This window comes from Elgaria multicarinata, chromosome 9 (genome assembly GCF_023053635.1).
Source record: "Elgaria multicarinata webbii isolate HBS135686 ecotype San Diego chromosome 9, rElgMul1.1.pri, whole genome shotgun sequence".
NCBI classification, from domain to species: Eukaryota; Metazoa; Chordata; class Lepidosauria; order Squamata; family Anguidae; genus Elgaria; species Elgaria multicarinata.
The window spans coordinates 92,431,681-92,449,043 of record NC_086179.1 but is presented as its reverse complement, the minus strand read 5'-3'; the positions used below and the strand labels follow the sequence as shown (position 1 = coordinate 92,449,043).

Below are 17,363 nucleotides of genomic sequence, written 5' to 3'. Positions count from 1 at the left end.
CCAACCTACCTCACAAGGTTGTTGTGAGGATAAAATGGAGAGGAGGAGGATTATGTATGCCGCCTTGGGTTCCTTAGAGGAAAAAAGGTGGGCTATAAATGCAATAATAAATAAATAAAATAAAGTAAGATCAATTGTCCCCATGGTAAATGCATAGTTTTTACCATTTGCTCAATCTGTTGTTTTTCCGAGTGTCAGACTGTGTAAATGTAAAGATTTTCTGCATAGTAATTCGTTAGCTGCAAGCTCCCCGCTCCCCAGTAGATAGAAACCACTTACTTTTGCAGATGTCACCAAGAAACATGAACTGCTTTGTTTCCTGCTGGAAAAAGAGAAAAACGGCTCAGAAATGGTAGCAAAGGAATGAAAAGCTCAGTGGAGGTTTTAGAAAAACATTAAAATGCCCCCCCAGTATTTAATCATATCCACTGTGTTCAAACAGGATGCTAAAAAGAAGCAAACCAGCAGTGAGTTGAAAAACAACTTCCTGGTTTTGTTCTGTGCTTTCAATATTAAGCTTGCAAATTCGGGCAGCACGCAGCAGCAGCAAAAAGGGTGCTCAGCCACTATATATTTCTAGACAGAGCTATTTATCAATATATTATATATATATATATGCTGAAACACAGAAGGACACTGAAGTACCAACCTAAACTCCTTTCAAAGCAAAATCTTTTAAGAGCGTTATATTGAAGCAGGCAGTATATTTGGCTTCCATTGGACCAGTCTGGCCTTCAAAATGCTGCCTTCATGGTTAGGGAGGGCAGAGAGAGAACGGAAGTTGGTGCGTGTCCTTCCCCTAAGAGTCATTTCAAAAATGAAACCGCTTTTCTTTTCTTCCGCTTTTTCAACCCGTGCGTTCCCAGACCAGGGGTGTGGGAGATCTCCAAGTGATCTCAATAGATCACAATGGTTTCTCACCCCCAATATTTTACTCGGAACAAATAAAATTGCAAGACACAAGTCTCTGCCATGGCTGGCCTTTGCCTAATTGATTTTCTCTCAGCCTCTGTGTTCCTCATCTGCTAGAATCCCTCATCTCTAGTGATTCAGAAGTCGATTTGTATATATGCCAGTGCAGGGTAGCCATGTGCCCTATTTTACAGAGAACAGTCCTCTACTTGAAGGCCACTTTAAAGATCGAAAACCAAAAAAAAGGGAGAACAGGGGCCTTGAAGTTGCTCATCAACAGCTTGCACCCAGACAGCAGACTGAGCAGACATGCAGGTCACCTACTCAGTCTTCTTCACTATGGCGCGATGTATGGAATTGTGCTTTACATTATAGTAATTATTTCTCTCTTTTTTGGTGCTGCCTTTCCTCTTATTCGGTGATGTGTAAATAGCCACCCTATGCCAGTGTACGGTTCCTGGAGTGCTGTAGATCAGGGGTTCCCAACTGGTGGTCTGCAGACCCCAGGGGGTCTGTGTAACCCACCCAGGGGGTCCGTGGCACCATTCACATGTTAGCTCTGTAAGGTCCACATTTTAATAAAAGAAAATATGCCATCACCTGTGCTCCATTTGCTCCGACTGTGACGTCATGCGCGAAAGCACCTGCGTGATTTAGTGACTAGCGTCAGAGGTTACTTCCCTGCACCTAATCCTGAAAACTCATGGAGAAGGAATCCTTTTGAATGTGGTGATGTACAACTAACAACTCTATCTGCGGAAGAGCAAGATGCACTTGTTGACATGACTTGTGATGGTTCATTGAAATCATTTTTCAAAGAATATAGAGTGGACCAATTCTGGGTGAAGGTTTTTCCTGATTGTAAGAAGTTAGGGGGAAAAGCTTTGAAACATCTAGTTCCCTTTTGTTCCACATATCTTTGTGAACAAACATTTTCGACATTTTGTTATGTGAAGAACAAGCATAGAAATCGGCTCGATGTTGAGCCAGATTTGAGATTAAAAGTAGGAAATACTGAATCAGATGTGGAAGGGATTGTTTGGGGGGGGGGGGGAGAAGAGGCATGATTTCTCCCATCACATTTAGGTTTAGTAGCTGCTAGACGTGTCATAATTTGTTCAATTGTAAACTAGATGTTAGTCAAATTAAATTCGTCTTTATATTCCTAACTAAATCATTGTCACTTTTGTGTGGTAATATCACAAATATCACAAATTTTATGGACTGTTTTTTAGTATGCCTAAAATCCTTTGCTTATTAGGAGCTACCCCTTATTTTCTCCAAAAAATTGCTTCGCATAGGTAACTACCGGAGATAACAAAAATTTCAAAAGTAGGGGGTCCATGGCTTGGCATTTAAAAAACAAGGGGACCGCAGTACATAGCTAATTGGGAACCACTGCTGTAGATAATTAATTCTACCCCTTGAGCCACCATTTTGTGTCTGGCTCAGGCTGGTGGACCTCAGTATTTTAGCAAAAACAAGACAGACAGGACACAAGGACAAGCTTCAAACAAGGTTGAAGCGAGGGGTGGGTGCATTCGGTCCCCCTTGCATTGCCACAACTTCAATTCATCTCTGTGGAGGCTTGTCCCATTTTCTATACAAAAGTAGCAGCCCCACCCAAAGAGTCCGATTGTTCGGATAGAATCCTGAGCAACAGAGAGCACAGAGTGGCTCTTGTTAGCACTGTCTCGGTCAAAGTGGAACAATGAGCTCTGGGTTGCAGAAAGAGAAATTGAATTGCTGTCCTCCACCACCTGAGGAAATGTAGGTGTCATCGGCCTAGGCCCATTGCTAGACGAGGACTTAGCCTGGTGTGAGGTCCGGGCTCCCTGCTGTGCGTGCAGACGACGCTCAGGGCATCCCAGGGTCAGGCCGGGTTAAATCCTCCCTTGAGTCAGGATAACCGGATCCGCTTATGGCCCGGCTTTTCCGCAGCCCCAGGCTGAGCCCGGGGCTGCAGAAGGTCTAGCTACTTCCGTGGCTTTCCCCGGCTGCTCGCTTACACGCGAGTAGCCAGGAGATGCCACGCACTGGGCACAGCACTCCATAGGAGCGCTGTGCCCATCGGGCCGGGGGGGGGGGAATCACAGGGTGGGGGAGATGGGGGCCGGGGGAGAGCGGACCCAGGAGAGATGGGGGGAAAGAGTGGAGCCAGGGTGGGGAGATCACAGACAGGGGGGGCGCGGAGGGGGCATCGGACATGGCAAGTGGGTGATCGGGTGGGCATGGCGACTGGGCTGGCGAGTGGGCAGGGGGGCATCAGACATGGCTGACGGGGGGGGAAGAGGAACGGGCCCAGGGCAAGGAGATCTGGGACGGGCTAGCGAGCAGGGACAGGCAAGCGAGCGAGCGGGCAGGGGGGCATCAGACATTGTGGGGGGGAATCAGGGGCAGGGGGAGCGGGGAACCCTTTATTTTTTAAAAAAAAAAACACCTTACCTTTCCGTTGGTGCGCTCCTGTGCACATGGCCCTTTAATTAAAAAAAAATGGACGCGACAGGGCTTTCCCTTTCCCCGTCGCGTGTTACGTGTAGAGAAGGGTGACGGCCCGCGCTAGCTCCCCAACCACTCCCCACCGGATTATCAGGTAGGTCTAGCAAGGCCCTAGGTTTTCCAGGTCTCAGGGTCTGAGCAGAAGTCGTTTCACTCATATTTGTCAGCATGTTCTTCCAGGCCTCAGTTCTCTCTTTCTGTGGAGAAGACCAAGGCCACCACTCGACCTAAGGTTTCTCCTGGGATCATCCAGGGTTCGCCCCTGCCTGAGCACTGGATCCCCTGTGTGTCATCTAGATGAACAGGTTTGACCCCTGGACGATCCAGGGATAAACCTGAGGTCTAGCTATGGCCCAAATGTGCGTTGGACGTCGATCGTGACATAATAAATCCATTTTTGGAACGCATGGGAAAGGAGGCAGTTATCCATTCCTGGAGATCAGCCTGGCAAAGCAAGATACCTTATTTTGTTTTTGTTTAAATTACCAAGTGTTTCCAGGCTTCATCTCCAAGTCTAATAGACACCACCACTGAGCAACCTTCCAGGTTGTGATCACGGAGTCTCAGGGTTTGTTCTTCAGGATAAACATACAGCGACTTCATTTTTAAAAAAACACATTTTGGCCTTCCAACATTTCTTCAGCTTCCCCATCTAATAAACACAGTGGTTGATAGTTTGAGGTTTTGACTGTCTCAGTATTGCAGCAACTGTTCTGAAGTGTTGCAGAGATAACAGAATCGCCTGAGCCAAATTGTTAAGTTGACTGTGGTAAGATGTGACATTGATCAATACTCACATCAGAGGGGATTTTGGTTTAAAGCGAGTTTTCCATTTTTATGTCCCTAATATCTTTTACGTCTGCTGCCACCTTGTGGCTAAAGACAGAAGACTTTATTATTAACATGAAAAGATACAAACACATAGAAATCAAGTCTATCAAGCATTGTCTACGTTCACTTGCAACCGTTCTGCAGGGTTTCAGACAGGAGTCTTTCCAGCCCTTGCTAGAGATGCCAGGCACCTTTTGTATGCAGAACATGTGCTCTACCACTGAGGTACAGTCCTTCCCTTATTAGGAACTTCTGAGGATGTTGTTGACCAAGGAGACAGCCAGACAAGAGGCCTATAACACAAAACAGACATGAAACCTCAATATCTGGCATAGAGCCTCAATACATCTGGCTGGACGTTTTCTTGAAAGTAGATGTTTTGGGCAGGCAAAACATGCACCATCTTACTTTGGCCTAGGCCTGTAGCAGGGGGGAGGGGCTGCCCACCCCTAAATTTTCTCTGCCCCCCCTTCCTTGGTAGAGCCATATGCTGCTCGAGAGGCCAAATTTCATGTGACCCCTCCCACCCACGCCAACCTAACTTCAGAAGCCCTCCACAAGTGATCAGTTCAGACTTGTAGCAAGAACAATCTCCACATTACTGAGGAAGTTTGCAAGTTCCTTTCTTTCGGGGAATCATTAATGACCTTCTTTTTGAAAATCCGATAAGCTTCTAATACCCAGTTTGTAAACCAGTGTTCTAGGAAGGTTTGTTCTAGATACGTTCGCCTATTGTCTCAATGCATAACAAGCATCCCACCAAGCAAAGCCAACAACCCCAGGAATCGAGATCTCACTTCAGAAGAAAAGGTAAAGAAATCCTACTTTATTCAAATTAGGCAGTCATTCCATCTGAGATTCACAGTGTATTCAGTGGAAGTAATACTGAATGGTACAAAGGTAATACAAAAAGAAAGGCAATGCCTTGAAAAGGTATATAGAAGAGTTTGAGGTCACAGTCTTAAAACAAACAAATACAGTGAAACAAAAATAATACCTAAAGGAAGGTGTGCAGCGGTTTAATGAACACGGATGGGCTACATACAGTCAAATTGGGGTATATACTGCAATGTGGGGACAGAGGATATGGACTCATGCCTTTTAAGTATGAGAGGAGGAAATTCTCCTTTCCCCAAACAGATCACTGGTACTTCTTACTCTCACGGTTGCACACATTTTTTAAATTAAATTCCACACTCCATCCAGCCTTCGCTTATCCCTAAATGTTATAGCTAAGAACCTAGATAAATACTATTTAGCATTCGTTTAGCACTTTAGAGTGTTCAAAGCACTTCATGTCTGTTACCTTACTATGTCTTACAATGGCCCTGTAAGGCAGGTCAGTACTGTTATCTCCATATTGCCGACGTGGGAATAGGGGCTGCGGATGGCTTGCCTAAAGCCACCCAACTAGTGAGTTTATGGCAGAATTGCGATACAGAGAAGAATTCAGAAATGAGTAAATTATTTGAACAAAATGCATCACAGTTATTATTTCTTCATCAACAGCATCAGAACTTCTCACCAGCAGAAATGAATCGTAATTGCAATCTCCACTAATGGAACAAGGCATTTTTGTTGAATGTAGCATTAAAGGAGACGACAGACTTGTAGAACAGACAAGTACAATGTGGAATATTTCAAGAAATTAAACTACATTTTAAAAGGCACAGAGTGGGCCCAAAGCATAGAAGAGTAATATGGAGAAAATCTTAACAGAAGAAGGGATACCATCATACATCAGAGAATCCAACATAAGGCATTAGAGGAAGAAAAATAAAGAGTTTATTTTCTTCCCTCCCCTAAAAAAAGGATGTTTTGAAGATCCTTAGCATCTCAGGAGGTCTCCAGATCACTCAACATTCTTGTATTTTGTGAACAGGTTGTATAAAACCCTTAGGGTAGATTTCAGATCCAAGTTGACAACATCTGTGGGATTAAAAAAAAGAGGGACACTTTAGGTTTTTTTTAATGGCTCTTGGTTTTAGAATATGAAAAACAGTTTTCTGATCGGCATTATTTTTTTGTAACACCCCATCCCCATCCCACCATTCACAGAAGCCTCAACCACAGTTAAAACTCTCATCAAACAACTCACTTAAGTATAGCAAATTCATTCTATCCTACCCCTGAACTGCAGTTTCTCAGATTAATAAACTGTCTTTTCCAAAAACATGAAATTTGAACACTTAAGGTCACTTAAGAAACTGATTTGAGAAAATGATCTATTTTAGAATGTTTAGAATACGTTTTCCCAGGGGTTATTTCTTCTGATGAAGCTGCCAAACTGAACATTTGTTGGTCATGTGAGAACCTGTATCTACCCATGAACAGACAAGTCATATAAACTTTATTCTTAGAATCATAGAATAGTAGAGTTGGAAGGGGCCTATAAGACCATCAAGTCCAACCCCCTGCTCAATGCAAGAATCCACCTTACATTCTAGAACTTCCCTCCGTCTCTAGGTTTGGCAGGGACATCCTTTCTGTACAGAAAGGAAAACAGCAGCTACTTCTAAGGGCTATCATTATTCCATGGGTTTACTGCACAAGCACAGGTCTTGTTATTATAGGGTAACACAGAATTTAGCATCCTGTGATTCAAAGCTCTCATTCAAAAATCACAGTTTCAAGTCCTATGGAGAAAATTTATATCTTTTGAGAAGCCAAAGGTAGTCGGAAAAGATTTCCATAATCAGCAGGTGAAATTTCACTGAACTGCACCATCTCTCCCCTTTTCCCACAGCATCACTTCCATGCTGTGGTAACTACATCTCCAGAAGAACCACACAGACTTTACATGGATTTCTAGTAGCATGGATTCCGCATCAGGGGTTGTGGCAACTTTGCTGCTATAACAAATACGTGTAAAGAAGGTCTTGGCCTATGAAATTTTGTTTAAATAGTTGTACTTGAAATGCTGTCACATTCTTCCAGGAATTGGGGGGGGGGGATCTTGGTGGGAGAAGTTTCTGAAGCAGGGTGCTTTTCCTGCTATTCAAGTTTATTTTTCTAACAATTAATGAGGGAATACGTGAGAGAAGCAGATGAAGTCCTACGAAGGAACAATCTGAAAAATGAGCAACTTGACAGCATGAAGAAGCGGCAGTGAGTGTTGGAATCTTGCATGGGCAATTTGTCTGTAGAATTGTTTTTATATGGAATAGATTGCAAAAGCTGAAAACAGCTGCCTGTGCCGTCTGGTACACACCATAACAACTCCAATGTGACACAACATGTCCAAGTGGCCCAAACAGCATGACAGCACATTCTGCACAAGGGTGGCCCTCCAAATGTTGTCGGACTCCAGTTCCCATCAGCCTCAGCCAGCATGACCAAGGGGGCAAGGGTGATAGGAGCTGTAGACTATCATCATCCAGATGGCCACAGGTTTCTCAGCCATGTTGTATAATAAACTGTGTGAGTTTCCAGAGGAAGCTTTTAGAGTGCAATCACCCTCTCTCAAGTCACGGCATATTATTATTATTATTATTATTATTATTATTATTATTATTTGCATTTTTATACCACCCAATAGCCGAAGCTCCCTGGGCGGTTCACAAAAACTAAAACAATTCAAAGTGTAAAACAAACAGTATAAAAACATGAGAAAAAATACACATTAAAACGAATTAAAACATACCATACATGATTAAAACATCCTGAAAACATTCTAAAATTTCACTGGATAGGCCTGCCGGAATAGATCAGTCTTAATTGCTTTTTTAAACTCTAAAAGACCGTCAAGTTGACGAATCTCCTCCAGCAGGCCATTCCACAGTCTGGGAGCAGCAGAAGAGAAGCTCCTCTGGGTAACAGTTGTTAATCTCGTTTTTGCTAGCTGAAGTGGATTCTTCCCAGAGGACCTGAGTGTGCGGGGTGGATTGTACGGGAGAAGGCAATCCCACAGGTAGCCTGGACCCAAACCATGTAGGGCTTTAAAGGTAATAACCCACACTTTGTACTTCGCCCGGAAACTAATCGGCAGCCAGTGAAGAGATTTTAAAACTGGTTTAATGTGGTCACCCCTAGGTGTACCAGTGACCAGCCTGGCTGCGATATTTTGGACGAATTGAAGTTTCCGGACTAGGCACAGAGGTAGCCCCATGTAGAGCGCATTACAGAAGTCAAGCCTCGAAGTTACCAGTGCGTGCACTACTGTCTTTAGGTCTTCCAACTCTAGGAAGGGACGCAGCTGGCATTCCAGACAATGTTGTCTTCTAATTGTAACTCTCTCGTGTTTACCCACCACGTCTTCTGTCTTTTTCAGGCCAAAAAAAAAGAGTTAAGCATGAAATAGCTGCAACATTTCTTTTAATTGGCGGAGCCAGGAGCCATCTGTCTGGAAGCACCCCATGTTACTTCGGAGTCTGATTTCAGTAGACCAAGCCCTGAAACATTAACAGCCTCCTGTATGATAAGGGGGGGCATGATAGTTCCCGGGTAAGACAGGCAGATGGTGATATTTGGCCCTTGCATGGTATCAGACGTGGTTTAAATAAGGTACATTCTTGATCTCAAAAGATACATTAAGAGTGCAATCCTCTGCCTGCTTAGACAGAAAGAAGTCCTACAACAGTCAGCGTGCCTAAGCCAGCATGAGGCATGCTACAACTTGTAGGGCTTTTTTCTGTCTAAGCAAGCAGAGAATGACAACCTAAACTGACCTATGCTCAGTAGTAGAGCAGATGCTTTCCATGCAGAAGGTCCCTTTCCATGCACATGGTTCAATCTCCATTTAAAAAGGATCTCAAGTACCAGAACTAGAAAAGGTCCCTGCCTGAGAACCCAAGAGCCATTGCCAGTCGGAGTGGACAATATTGGGCTAGATGGACCAAGAGTCTGACAGCTGAAGGCAGCTTCCTACATTCAGCCTAAACCCACTCAACCTACTCCAGCGTAATCAAAGATGGTATAGTCCTTGCTGGAAAGTATTCTGGAAAGTATTTAAACTCAGACTTCAACAGACCTCTAGAAGATTCTTCAGGTCACTCTGTACTAGCCTTTGAAACACAGGCACCTTTCCTTGGAGACCAATACAGGTAGAAGAAGCTGCAGGGCACCTTCAAGCACCCACAGTGTCTGTATGCCTGGCCCGTCAGCCCTGACAATGAAAGTTTAATCAACTAAAGCTCTGGTTGATTAACCCACTGGAGCTAATTTTAGTTGCTGAGAGTGGGGCCACAGCTAGACCTAAGGTTTCTCCTGGGATCATCCAGGGTTCGCCCCTGCCTGAGCACTGGATCCCCTGTGTGTCACCTAGATGAACAGGTTTGACCCCTGGATGATCCAGGGATAAACCTTCGGTCTAGCTATGGCCCAAATCTTAACCAGTGGGGCTGGGAGTTAACGGCACACTTGTTTATCTTTTGAGACTGTTTTGATTCTGACATTTTATTGTAATAGGGAATGAAAAGCACACATTAAAGATGACCTTTCTTCTGACATTTAGCGTTTGTAATTGGAATTGATCTCACAATGCATTTAATAACTAACATCTTAAAAAGGCAGCTATATGGATTTGTTTGGTAATATGCCCTTATTTCAACTTAATTAATCATTTAAAAGGCAGGTGATCAAGCAACTAGTGACATTATTTGAGAAACACAGAAATCCAACGTTGGAATACGCTTTTGGATTCTTTATATTTTGAGAATAAAACATAACCGGTGTAGAAAGGCAGCCAAGGAGGTAAAGAGATGACACCTTGGAGAACCAATTAATGCCACCCCTGCTTGCACAGACAGTTGAATGTGGGTTTATTGCATATGAACTCCTGCTTCTGCACACTACCTTCTGGTCGAGCTTTAGGCTTCTTCAACCCTCCGTCTTGCATCAGCTCAAAAGCAAAGGAAACATTGTGAACCTGAAAACCAACAGAAAGCCCTCTAGTTAAATTCTCAGAACGTAATGAAGAGGAAGGTTTCTTTCTTCATCTTCCTTCATATGACTTCACATAAGTTAACTGGATGCTTTCTCCATTGGATTCTTAAGCCAATCTCCACTGAAAACTTATTGACTGCTTTCAAGAACAATTTCATTGCTTAAAACCTTGTTCAGTTGCCACCACTTTCAGCTTGCATGATCAATGTATACTGTCTGCTGGAAACTCGTTGATTTCAGCCACAGCAACTTGGGAGACTCCCAAACTAATTGTCAGAGCCCTGGGGCTGAACAACATGCTCAGAAGTTTCTTGTGGTTGTACCTGTACCTGCTGAACTGTAGCCCTATCGGAGGTGATGGCCACACGGAAGGAAAAAATCAAAAACAATCCTTCACATGGAAAATTAGCATGTCAGGGAGGCGGCTAGGTTAGCTTTCCATGGACAGGGAGCCTTTTAAATGTCTGTGGGAGCTTTAAACATGCAACCGCGTCCCCCACACAGGCTGAAGTGGTAAAATCCAGGAAAGGCTGTATTGCGCAATATCTCTATGCATTATCTATCTATATTACACATCCAGTTTGGCTGCCAGATATCCTCAATCTACTGGTCTATGCAAAAGGCTCATATATGATCCAATTCATACTTGTCAGTAACTGATACACTAGCTTGTTCATGTAAATATGCAGTCTCCAAACATGATGTTTGGTTGAGAGTACAATGAAAAGAATGTCGACCATAATCACCCTGGTTAAGGATTGTATTGTAGAAAATCTAGTCGTGTTGGTACCAACTAATAGCAACAGCATTGCCCTTTTGCTTTATACAAATGCACGGCTAAACATTCTTTTTCTGCCATTAGTTTCAGAGTGTGTTGCATCTCTAACCACCCCAGTTTTAAACAGCCAATTCTTGTGACATTACATTGGCGCACGAGGGAGGAATTTAATTAAAACGACTCATAGCTCAGCGAGCTGAGCAGTAAAAACAGGCAAAAGCTTCCCCTCCCTGGGAGTTAAGTGTTCAAAAACGTTTATTCCTCCTTCCAATTCTTGCTTAATCTTCATTGTCCTAGTCAAAAGCAAAATCCTTAGGATATTAGTTTTATGGAGATTTTACAGTTGTACATTTTAATTGGCTGAGAGGTACCTTGAATGCTACGGATAAGTCTTCTAAATGCAGAAATTTGAAATAATGTAAATGAAAGTTCCTATATATATATATATATATATATATATATATATATATACATACATACACACACACACACACACACACACACACACACACACACACACTCCATCATCACAACATCTCCCCAACTAGATGACTCTTTTCCTTTATATTAGGGACTCCGAAGAGTGCTCTGCAAACTGGCTTATGCATTCATAATATTTATTAATACAAGAAAATCTATATTGTGAATATAATCACTTGATATTGCGCATCCCATGCAAGATACAGCATCAGTCATTTGGAGACGTTCATAATTTATACAGGTGCGTCTGATTGAGCGGTTTTGGTGCGTATGGAACCCACTGAAAGTGTAGATTTCACTAGAGTATTGAGGGCAAACCTCTGTATGCCCCACAGGAATGAAAATACAGTGCTTTCCCGTTCTCTGAAATGAAACTCCTTCTGCGTGCATGCAGTGGAGACTTTGCCCCCATTCACTGGAGGCTGGATTGTCCTGGAAGCAGATTTCAACGAACATAAAATCATAATAGTAGAATTGGAAGGGGACTATAAGGCCATCGAGTCCAACCCCCTGCTCAATTCAGGAATCCACCCTAAAGCATCCCTGACAGATGGCTGTCCAACTGCCTCTTGAAGGCCTCTAGTGTGGGAGAGCCCACAACCTCCCTAGGTAACTGGTTCCGTTGTTGTACTGCTCTAACAGTCAGGAAGTTTTTCCTGATGTCCAGCGGAATCTGGCTTCCTGTAACTTGAGCCCATTATTCCGTGTCCTGCACTCTGGGAGGATCGAGAAGAGATCCTGGCCCTCCTCTGCGTGACAACCTTTTAAGTATTTGAAGAGTGCTCTCATGTCACCTCTCAATCTTCTCTTCTCCAGGCTAAACATGCCCAGTTCTTTCAGTCTCTCTTATAGGGCTTTGTTTCCATATCCCTAGCTGGATGGGCAACTGAACGTGTCAACATGTGCACATCCAACCCCCAGCGATACATATGTGTAGCCTTTTTAAAAGGGCCAAGATCTTGCCAATACAGAATAAAGTGACATTATTCTCCATAGGCTGCAATTTCCTCCATTTTATATCTGCAGGACATTTTATCTTTAGATCTCTCTCTCTCTCACACACACACACACACACAAACACAAACACACACACCAACCACAATAGCTAATAGTTCATTGTAAAGTGGTTCATTGTACTATTGGGATTTATTAGCTGCTGGATTGATTAGCTTTATAGGTAAGATTCAGGACTAAGCTTTATAGTCTATTTTCACATAATTATGAAATGTTAACGGCACATCTTATCTGCACTCATCTTGACTTCACTCTGGCTCCAGTGTTGTTGTTTTTTATTCTTTTAACTGGTTGTAATCTGCCCAGAGAATGTTCGTTATTGGGCAGATTAAAAATATAATTAAGTGGTAAAAATAAAATAGGCAAATATTGAAAGTAGCCGTTCACAGAACACAGCAGATAATAGTTGCTTGGCTGGGATTTCTACTCACCTTCTGATCAAAACTTTCTGGCGTTAAATAGAAATTGTGAAGAGGAACAAAATAGTCTTCAAGGAGGCCCATCAGTAATACCAGGTAAACACCATCTGCAAACTGAAGAGAAAAACCAGCATCACTCCCAATGAGACCATCAAGAGGACCGGGGGAGGAGAGAGGGTGGAGGAACTGTCAATCAAAAGTCACGTTGACTTTTACTAAACTCCACAGTAGCCCACGGTCACACAACGGTGGAGTTAGAACATGTTGTGTGGGGAGGACCCCCTAAAACTCAACTGTTGAGTGGAGTTTTCACACTGCGCTGACTAACGTGTTGTCTGAACTGAGCCACTGACTGGGTTTGGAGGATCAGTGGAGTGAGTGCCGCTCGCATGCCTGCCATTTCCCTAACTACCCTCACTGCAGTGCAGGGTGCAATGTTGTCTGAACCCAGCACATGGTGGGGGGTGTAATCCCTACAACAAACCATGGGTTGTGGCGTGGCTTGGAAGCCACCCCCACCATGCACCTCACCAGGTCTGGACAACATGGCAAGCCATGGCGAGGGTAATTAGGGAAACAGCAGGCGAGCAAGTGGCACGTGCAGGGCGCTGTGGCCTCTTTTCCCTGCTGACTGTCCGAACCCAGCCACTGAAATAACAACTAGCCTACAGGGCACCTTTTCTCTGGTCACAATACTTGACCTAGAATAGATGTTTGCAGGCATTGAATAATGTACTAATATTCATTATATAAATTATATATTGTTTTAACTTGGTTTATGGTTTAATTTGTTTTTAGCTGTGTATATTTACTGTTTTATACTGTATGCCTTTTTCTGTACTCCGCCCTGAGATCTTATTGATATAGGGCGGGATATAAATGTTTTAAATAAATAAATTCAGGATGAAGGATGAGGAGAAACACAAAATGAGACCTAGTGAAAAGGAAACAAGGGCTCCCAAGTGGGCCAAGAAATCAATCAAATATTTGATTCATCTTCGTTTGTAGTCCTTCCAAAGCAGCTACATTTATTTTCTTATGCTACAGCAATAGGTAGAGAGCAGAGTTAACTGTAGACTTGTCATTATTAGGATAAATGGTTTTAGTTCAGATAAAATAATGGCCACTCTGGACCAAGTTTTCATTATAACAGACAAATTCATATCCTTGAAATTCATATCCTTGATCGATGGCTGTTTACGTAGTATATTAGCCTGGCCTGGTGAAGCAACCAAATCTGATGAGGTGAGTTTTTATTTGCTACACTGGCATCAACCAATAGGAAGCAAGGATGCTGTCTGGCATTGCAGGCCTCCAGATTAGTTGGGAAGGGACTCTAAAGGAAGACAACACCCCTCATATACCACCAACAGTTGGAGATGTGAAAATATTTCTAACCACCACTCCAATTACAGCCAATCCAATACAAGTAAATGGAGCAACATATCCATTCACTTCCATGGAGCACACGAAGGGGCAGAAAACCCTTATGGGTGGGGACCATTCTTCCACCATTCCAGAGCCTGCTGTCCCATGGGTCTAGGAATGGGGCAAATGCCCCCTCATGGTTTTCCAAATTCCAGCCCAGTTGCATGCATGATGTGGAGAAAGTGGATAGGAATAAGGTTTTATCTCTCATAAGACTAGAACCCAAAGTCATCTCGTGAAGCTGAATGGTAGGAGATTCAGTAAAGATAAAAGGAAGTACTTCCTTATACAATGCATAGTTAAGCTATGGAATTCACTGCCACAGGATGTAGTGATGGCCACTAATTTGGGTGTCTTCACAGGAGATTGAACAAATTCTGGGAGAATAAGACTTTCAGTAGCTACTAATCGTGATGACTTGATATTATCTCCAGCATCAGAGCCAGCATACCTCTGTATACAGTTTGCTGAAGACACAAGTAGTAGGGTGCTATTGCACTTGTATCCTACTTGTGGGCTTCCCAGTTAACTGGTTGGCTACTGTGGGAACAGAATGCTGGACTACTTGGGAGATTATTATGAATGTCTGAACACACAGCAAGTCCCTCAGCAACTGGTACTGAATGGCTCTTACCTGGGTTTCCAATTCTGTCACTTCCAAATTCAGCTTATTTAAATGTTTGTTTACGAAAGTGATCAAGGACTGGGGAGGAAAAGAACACCATGATCAAAGAAATAAAATAACCAATATTCTGATTTTCAAAACCAACAATACACTTCTGCTGATTTAGACTTATACCTTATTATATTCGAATTTCATGCAATGCAGTTTTAGCCCATCAAGTAGTCTATGCACCTTGCATATACATGCTCACATGCTCTGGAAGTCTCTAAAAGTGCCTGACAGAAAGCCTACATGGTCCTTCCTATTTGTTACATTTCTATACCAATAGCCAAAGCAATTTAGAACTATCGCATACAATGACACGATAAAACATAATATAAAATTTGTAAAATAAATATATTAAATATCAAGAAAGCTATCCAGGCAACAGACCCATCAACAAGTAACAGGTGGGAAGGAAGAATTTTGATCATGAAAATCATACAAACCCAGCTGAGAATTGAAAAGTGGTATGACAGAGGCATCATTCCCTGTTGAAAATATGAAGTTGCCTCATGCCATTGTCAAGACCATCGCCTGGCCTAGCGGAGGACAGCCTACCCTGAATATCAGTGGCTCACCACAGCTTCTGACAGTGTTCCTCTAACTGGAGTTCTCAGGGGTTGAACATGGAACCCTCTGCATGCCAAGATCAGCTTTACCGCCGACTACACACGTCTTCATTCTGCCCCATCCCACCTTGTGATTCTCACAAAAATCTGCAAAACACTTTTGACCATTGAAAGGACAGAAAAACTGCATTTGTATATAACTGTGGGCCATGATAGTGCTATCTGAGAACGTTTGTGTACCTCAAAGTCTACTATAGAGACATAAATCTGATACTTCTCACCTGCATGGGCAACAGTTCTTCCTATGCGTTGAAGTATCATGTGATTCTCTGGGTCAAGCCATTTCTATCACAGCTGATTATCAGGACACATTTGTGCAGGCGTAAGATCTCCGGTTCAATCTCTACCATTGTCTTCCCCAACCTGGTGCCCTCCAGCTGTGTTGGGACTGCAAGTCCCATAATTCCCAGCCAGCCACTTGCCATGGTGGCTGGGATTGATGAGAGGTGCAGTACAACACATCTGGAGGACGCCACATTGGGGAAAGCTGTCCTAGCACCTCCAATTAAAAATGGAACTCAAATAACCTGGCTACAAAAGACCTCTACTTGAGCACTGCTGCCAGTTGGAGTAGGCAATATTGGGATAGATGAGCCAGTGGTCTTCCCTTACACCTTCAGTCCGTGAAGCAGCTTGTTATTTTCCTCTCCATTATACATGCAGGGAGCCAAGGTGATCAACACCTGCAAATGGCCACTGAGTAATCCCAGATAATCAAACTATTGGAATACATAGGCTCAATAAAAAAAATCCATTTCATTTTTCAATTTATCATTGTGTTCATCACCTATTTCTCATCTCACAACTTATCTGATTGTTAGAACAAAAGTGTGTGTGTGTGTTTGTCTGTGAGCCAGCCCACACAGATTGCTAAATTTTATAAATACTGTTCAGGGGAACACAAAGCCACTGTCAGGCTAGAAATGGAGGTGATGTTTGAGATCCGTACGTCAATGACAGATCTGCTTCCATTCCTATGGGGATCAAGACATTCACCTCTACATGAACAACCTGATAGGGTCAGTTCAAATAATGCCTCCACATAAGGCTGGCACAGCTGCGAGGTGATCAAAGGAGGACCTCAGCATATCTGAACCCATCCTAAGACTCTGAAAAATAAAATTAAGTGCATTTCAGAGAACAGGGGTTTGAGAGGTGTTGAATTTAAAGTATATTGCTAAATGTCTGTGATTATTAAAACCAAAAGAAACAAATCACACCCCTCTCCTAAGCTCTCCCTTCATTCTACTGCACAAATTACCTCAGAAAACCAATTTTTCAGTAACATGATGGGGAGTCTAAAAACAAATTATTTCTGATTGTTAAGTGGGGAACCAAGCGTGTGAAAGCATGCCCCTTAGGGCAAAATCCTGTGCTTATTTAGACAGCAAAAGTCTTACAACTCACAGCATCCCTCAGCCAGCACAAGCTATATCAAGAAAATGAAGAATTCCATTCACTGGCCCATCAAATACAAACATTTTACCTTTTTCACTACACTTAGTTTATCCGGAGCATGGTCAAAGAGGGTATCAAAAGCGTCTCGTTCTGGTTTAAGAGTGAAAAGGAAAGAAGGCTTTGTTTAAAAAGAAAAAGACAGATGAGGCTTATTTTTATTCATGTAAGGAAACCACGTCAAGGACTCATAGGACAAAGTGTAGAACAGAAGCTTTAGCCTTATCACCAGATAACCCAAAGATTTTGTCTCAAGCAATGTTTTGATTTAGATAGAAGATGTGGGGCGTGTGTGTGGAAATAATCCATCACTGCCTGAGTGTGCAGCTAGGGTGACCACATGAAAAGGAGGACAGGGCTTCTGTATC

At 43.0% G+C, this 17,363-nt stretch overlaps 2 protein-coding genes across 6 annotated transcripts in view; both read right to left on the bottom strand.

The window, feature by feature from the left end:
• The window catches only part of PARVG (parvin gamma), a 29,697-nt gene extending 28,978 nt beyond the window's left edge, over positions 1–719 (bottom strand). Inside the window, exons 1-2 of one of the 3 annotated variants that reach the window (XM_063133335.1) lie at positions 650–719; positions 280–319 (exon numbers count right to left, since the gene is read on the bottom strand). The gene's annotated coding sequence lies outside the window, so the exon portion shown is untranslated. Of the gene's footprint in view, positions 1–279; positions 323–649 lie in introns of all 3 variants that reach the window. The other 2 variants (XM_063133334.1, XM_063133336.1) reach the window with 2 other exon arrangements.
• A 4,328-nt stretch (positions 720–5,047) lies between these two features.
• PARVB (parvin beta) overlaps positions 5,048–17,363 on the bottom strand; it is a 56,564-nt gene continuing 44,248 nt past the window's right edge. For all 3 annotated transcript variants that reach the window (XM_063134333.1, XM_063134335.1, XM_063134334.1), the window contains exons 9-13: positions 17,027–17,088; positions 14,879–14,947; positions 12,829–12,930; positions 10,036–10,108; positions 5,048–6,171 (exon numbers count right to left, since the gene is read on the bottom strand). In XM_063134333.1, the coding sequence (XP_062990403.1) occupies positions 6,095–6,171; positions 10,036–10,108; positions 12,829–12,930; positions 14,879–14,947; positions 17,027–17,088 (383 nt within the window). In that variant the 3' untranslated portion in view covers positions 5,048–6,094. The remainder of the gene's footprint in view (positions 6,172–10,035; positions 10,109–12,828; positions 12,931–14,878; positions 14,948–17,026; positions 17,089–17,363) is intronic.